Source organism: Penaeus japonicus, unplaced genomic scaffold (genome assembly GCF_977035675.1).
Source record: "Penaeus japonicus unplaced genomic scaffold, GWHDUDI00000001_assembly GWHDUDI00000018, whole genome shotgun sequence".
NCBI lineage: Eukaryota > Metazoa > Arthropoda > Malacostraca > Decapoda > Penaeidae > Penaeus > Penaeus japonicus.
The window spans coordinates 2028649-2033648 of NW_028234420.1; the positions used below are offsets into that span (position 1 = coordinate 2028649).

Below are 5000 nucleotides of genomic sequence, written 5' to 3' on the forward strand. Positions count from 1 at the left end.
CAAGTTTAATCATTTAGAAAGAAAGACATTCATAGGCATTAGGTATAGGGTGAATACATCTTAACTTGTAGCATTGGTGATTCTCAATCAAGTCTTACGAATCAACCGATGATATGAATTAATATCTTCAAATTGATATAGTAATTATTATTCACACACTAACCAATGGCGCACAACTATCGTATATTGTATATTCAAGGGTTCAAGTGGTAACAGAAGGAATGCAAAGGACAAAAATGGAAGCAATACACTTCATTTTTTACGGAAATAGCAGCTAAAGAGCTAGACTTTTAGGCTTCATAAGTGCTTTTAAAAAGTGATAGGGACACGTGTACGTCTTGAGAAAGGAGGCTAGTGTAGTTCAAGAAAACTCCTTGAGGACAAAGACTTGGGTATGGTCCCAAACACATTATGTGAAATGTATAACAAAGGAGTTGACAGATGAAAAATATTGGAGACAAAGAGAGAGCGAGAGATAGATAGATAGATAGAAAGACGGACAGATAGATAGACAGAGTGGAAAAACAGTTTTCATGATAAAAGTTTCTGAAGGCAAAAGTCACAGACAGCATGTGAAAGATTCAAAGTAAGCAGGAATGAGTATGTTCAGGTCATGAGAAAATCCAAAATGATTTAAAGAAGAATAAGACAAACAAATGTGCCAACCAACCACTGCTCTTCTATGATCACATAAATAGTAAGACTTAGAGCAAAGATTGATTTGTTGTCATCAAAGATGAAAATATTGTCAAAGAAAAAAAAAAAAAATATATATATGTATATACAGATAGATAGATAGATATATAGATATACATATATGTATGTATATATTTATATGGATGTGTGTATATATATATATATGTGTGTATATATATATATATAAGTATATATATATATAATACATACATATATATATATATATATATATATATATATATATATATATATATATATACACACATGTGTGTGTGTATACATATATACATATACATATATACAATACACAAACATATGTATGCACACATTTATATATGTATATATACCTATTTATATATAAACACATACATTCATATACACATATATAAATATATGTTTACATATATGTATATAAATATACACACACACAAACACACATACACACTCATATATATATATTTATATATATATATATATTTATATTTATGTATATATGTATGTATATATATATATGAGTGTGCGTGTGTGTGTGTGCGTGGATATGAATAGATACATACATATATATATATATACATATTTATGTATATATGTATGTATATATACTCTCTCTCTCTCTATATATATATATAGAAGTGTGCACTAATTAAGTATGATTTGACTCGAAAAATCACAGATATATATATTTCTCGCTTCCATATGTGTGTGTGCGTGGATATGAATAGATACATACAGTACATATATATATACATATCTATGTATATATGTATGTATATATACTCTCTCTCTCTCTCTATCTCTCTCTCTCTCTATATATAGAAGTGTGCACTAATTAAGTATGATTTGACTCGAAAAATCACAGATTTATATATTTCTCGCTTCCATCGCAGCCATCAAAAATATACCACAGATGATTGAGTGATAAATACATTGATAGATGAAATGAACAAATAAACAGGAGAATCTTGTTAAAGGATTTGGCCAACATTTACTGTGGGATCATTGTAAAATTTCGACTTCAATACCAATTTTGCACAATTAAGACCTATTTCATCAATATACTAGCATGTTACAAATACATAAATTACCAGAAAAAGGCACAAGAAGGTCAGTGGGAGGAGCTGTGAGCCACCCAGCGAGTATATAAGGCTGACCACCAGTTATTCAGTATACTTCTAGTTTCTCTCTATTTGGTTGTTTTGAACAATGAATACCTTCATTTTCTCTGGTTAGTGTAGAACGTATGCAATAAGGTTTTAAATTCAACAAAGAACTCACTTTTGAATATCAATGATAATGATGAAATTGATAAAAATGATAGTAAAAATAATTTACCTTTCTCGTTTTCAACAGCTATTGTCTGCGTCGTTGCGGCAGACACTCACAATGGCTTCGGAGGCAACGGTAACGGCTTCGGAGCGCCTCCTCCCACCAACGGGTATGCGCCCCCAAGCAACACCTATGGCCCGCCCAACGGCGCCTATGGAGTAGACCCTGAGATCGCCGCTTTGGCTGAGAACATTCCCGGGGGCGGCGTGCCCGGTGAGGACTACCCCATTTTGGCTTCCGTGCCCGACACCGGCTTCTCCTGCGATGCCCAAGCGGTGCAAGGTTATTACGCCGACACTGCACCGGAAGCCGGCTGCCAGGTCTTCCATATCTGCCAGGACCGCGCCCTCAGGCGCCAACAGGACTCCTTCCTGTGCCCCAACGGTACCATCTTCAACCAGCAGTACCTGGTATGTGACTGGTGGTTCAACTTCGACTGTTCTCAAGCCGAGAGCTTCTACTCCGTCAACGAACTCATCGGAGTCGTTCCCAGCGCTGGCTATGCTTATGCTGCCGCCACAAACGGTCTTTCTCTTGGCAACGGCAACGGATATGGAAATGGAAAGAAATGAAAATCGGAATACCAATGATTCTCCTTCCTAACGGATCTCACGACAGAAGTACTACGATTGTATATAGCCACCTATTTATGTTTATCTTGAATTCTCATGACTCATATTGCTTTCGGAATGTAAAGCACATGCTTTGTCTGATTTATATAACTACAAATCGATTCCCAGTATCTACGCTAATAATAATATAAATGTTATTTGCAATGTATCTTTCTCATAACATTTGAGAGAAAACATATATATATATATATATTTTTTTTTTCTCCATACAAATTCTGAAGGGCATGTGAATAATATATGAATATGAAGTATTTTGAGAAACAAGTTTAATCATTTAGAAACAAAGACATTCATAGGCATTAGGTATAGGGTGAATACATCTTGACTTGTAGCATTGGTGATTCTCAATCAAGTTTTACCAATCAACCGATGGTATGAATTAATATCTTCAAATTGATATAGTAATCATTATTCATATATATATATATATATATATATATATATATATATATATATGTATATACTGTATATGTGTGAGTATGGATATGAATAGATACATACATATATATACATATAAATACATATTTATGTATGTATATATACTATCTCTCTCTCTCTATATATATATCTATATATAAAAGTGGTTCTCGTGTGCACTAGTTAAGTCTGATTTGAGTCGAGAAATCACAGGTATATCTTTTTCTCGCTTCCATCACAGCCATCAAAAATATACCACAGATGATTGAGTGATAAATACATTGATAGATGAAATGAACAAATAAACAGGAGAAACTTGTTAAAGGATTTGGCCAACATTTACTGTGGGATCACTGTAAAATTTCGACTTCAATACCAATTTTACATAATCAAGACCTATTTCATCAATATACTAACATGTTACAAATACATGTATTACCAGAAAAAAAGGCACAAGAAGGTCAGTGGGAGGAGCTGTGAGCCACCCAGCGAGTATATAAGGCTGACCACCAGTTATTCAGTATACTTCTAGTTTCTCTCTACTTGGTTGTTTTGAACAATGAATACCTTCATTTTCTCTGGTTAGTATAGAACGTATGCAATAAGCTTTTCAGTTTAACAAAGAGTTCACTTTTGAATATTAATGATAATGATGAAATTGATTAAAATGATAATAATAATTTTACTTTATCGTTTTCAACAGCTATTGTTTGCGTCGTTGTGGCAGACACTCACAATGGCTTCGGAGGCAACGGTAACGGCTTCGGAGCGCCTCCTCCCAGCAACGGGTATGCGCCCCCAAGCAACACCTATGGCCCGCCCAACGGCGCCTATGGAGTAGACCCTGAGATTGCCGCTTTGGCTGAGAACATTCCCGGGGGCGGCGTGCCCGGTGAGGACTACCCCATTTTGGCTTCCGTGCCCGACACCGGCTTCTCCTGCGATGCCCAAGCGGTGCAAGGTTATTACGCCGACACTGCACCGGAAGCCGGCTGCCAGGTCTTCCATATCTGCCAGGACCGCGCCCTCAGGCGCCAACAGGACTCCTTCCTGTGCCCCAACGGTACCATCTTCAACCAGCAGTACCTGGTATGTGACTGGTGGTTCAACGTGGACTGTTCTCAAGCCGAGAGCTTCTACTCCGTCAACGAACTCATCGGAGTCGTTCCCAGCGCTGGCTATGCTTATGCTGCCGCCACAAATGGTCTTTCTCTTGGCAACGGCAACGGATATGGAAATGGAAAGAAATGAAATGAAAATCGGAATACCAATGATTCTCCTTCCTAACGGATCTTACAACAGAAGTACTACGATTGTATATAGCCACCTATTTATGTTTATCTTGAATTCTCATGACTTATATTTCGGAATGTAAAGCACATGCTTTGTCTGATTTATATAACTACAAATCGATTCCCAATATCTACGGTAATAATAATATAAATGTTATTTGCAATGTATCTTTCTCATAACATTTAAGAGAATTTTTTTTTCTCCATACAAATTCTGAAGGGCATGTGAATAATGTATGAATATGAAGTATTTTGAGAAACAAGTTTAATCATTTAGAAACAAAGACATTCATAGGCATTAGGTATAGGGTGAATACATCTTGACTTGTAGCATTGGTGATTCTCAATCAAGTCTTACCAATCAACCGATGGTATGAATTAATATCTTCAAATTGATATAGTAATCATTATTCACACACTAACCAATGGCGCACAACTATCGTATATTGTATATTCAAGGGTTCAAGTGGTAACAGAAGGAATGCAAAGGACAAAAATGAAAGCAATGCACTTCATTTTTTACGGAAATAGCAGCTAAAGTGCTAGACTTTTAGGCTTTATAAGTGCCTTTAAAAGGTGATAGGGACACGTGTACGTCTTGAGAAAGGAGGCTAATGTAGTTCAAGAAAACTCCTTG

The 5000-nt window shown here is 36.0% G+C and overlaps 2 protein-coding genes across 2 annotated transcripts; both read left to right on the forward strand.

The window, feature by feature from the left end:
- Nucleotides 1–1899: 1899 nt before the first annotated feature.
- Nucleotides 1900–2594, forward strand: LOC147469855 (uncharacterized). The gene is made up of 2 exons (XM_086546510.1): nucleotides 1900–1921; nucleotides 2047–2594. Exons 1-2 carry the CDS (start codon nucleotides 1900–1902, stop codon nucleotides 2592–2594), a joined length of 570 nt encoding a protein of 189 aa, XP_086402636.1.
- Nucleotides 2595–3488: 894 nt separating this feature from the next.
- Nucleotides 3489–4322, forward strand: LOC147469856 (uncharacterized). The gene is made up of 2 exons (XM_086547013.1): nucleotides 3489–3531; nucleotides 3757–4322. The coding sequence occupies exons 1-2, from the start codon at nucleotides 3489–3491 to the stop codon at nucleotides 4320–4322; spliced, it is 609 nt and encodes a 202-aa protein (XP_086403139.1).
- Nucleotides 4323–5000: the final 678 nt, after the last annotated feature.

Excerpts from the sequence above, each read along its gene's own strand:
- LOC147469855 (XM_086546510.1), top strand. The coding sequence starts at position 1,900 with ATGAATACCTTCATTTTCTCTG. Across the intron at positions 1,922-2,046 it reads GAATACCTTCATTTTCTCTG|CTATTGTCTGCGTCGTTGCG; the intron begins GTTAGTGTAGAA and ends CGTTTTCAACAG.
- LOC147469856 (XM_086547013.1), top strand. The coding sequence starts at position 3,489 with ATGTTACAAATACATGTATTACCAGAAAAAAAGGCACAAGAAG. Across the intron at positions 3,532-3,756 it reads AGAAAAAAAGGCACAAGAAG|CTTTATCGTTTTCAACAGCT; the intron begins GTCAGTGGGAGG and ends ATAATAATTTTA.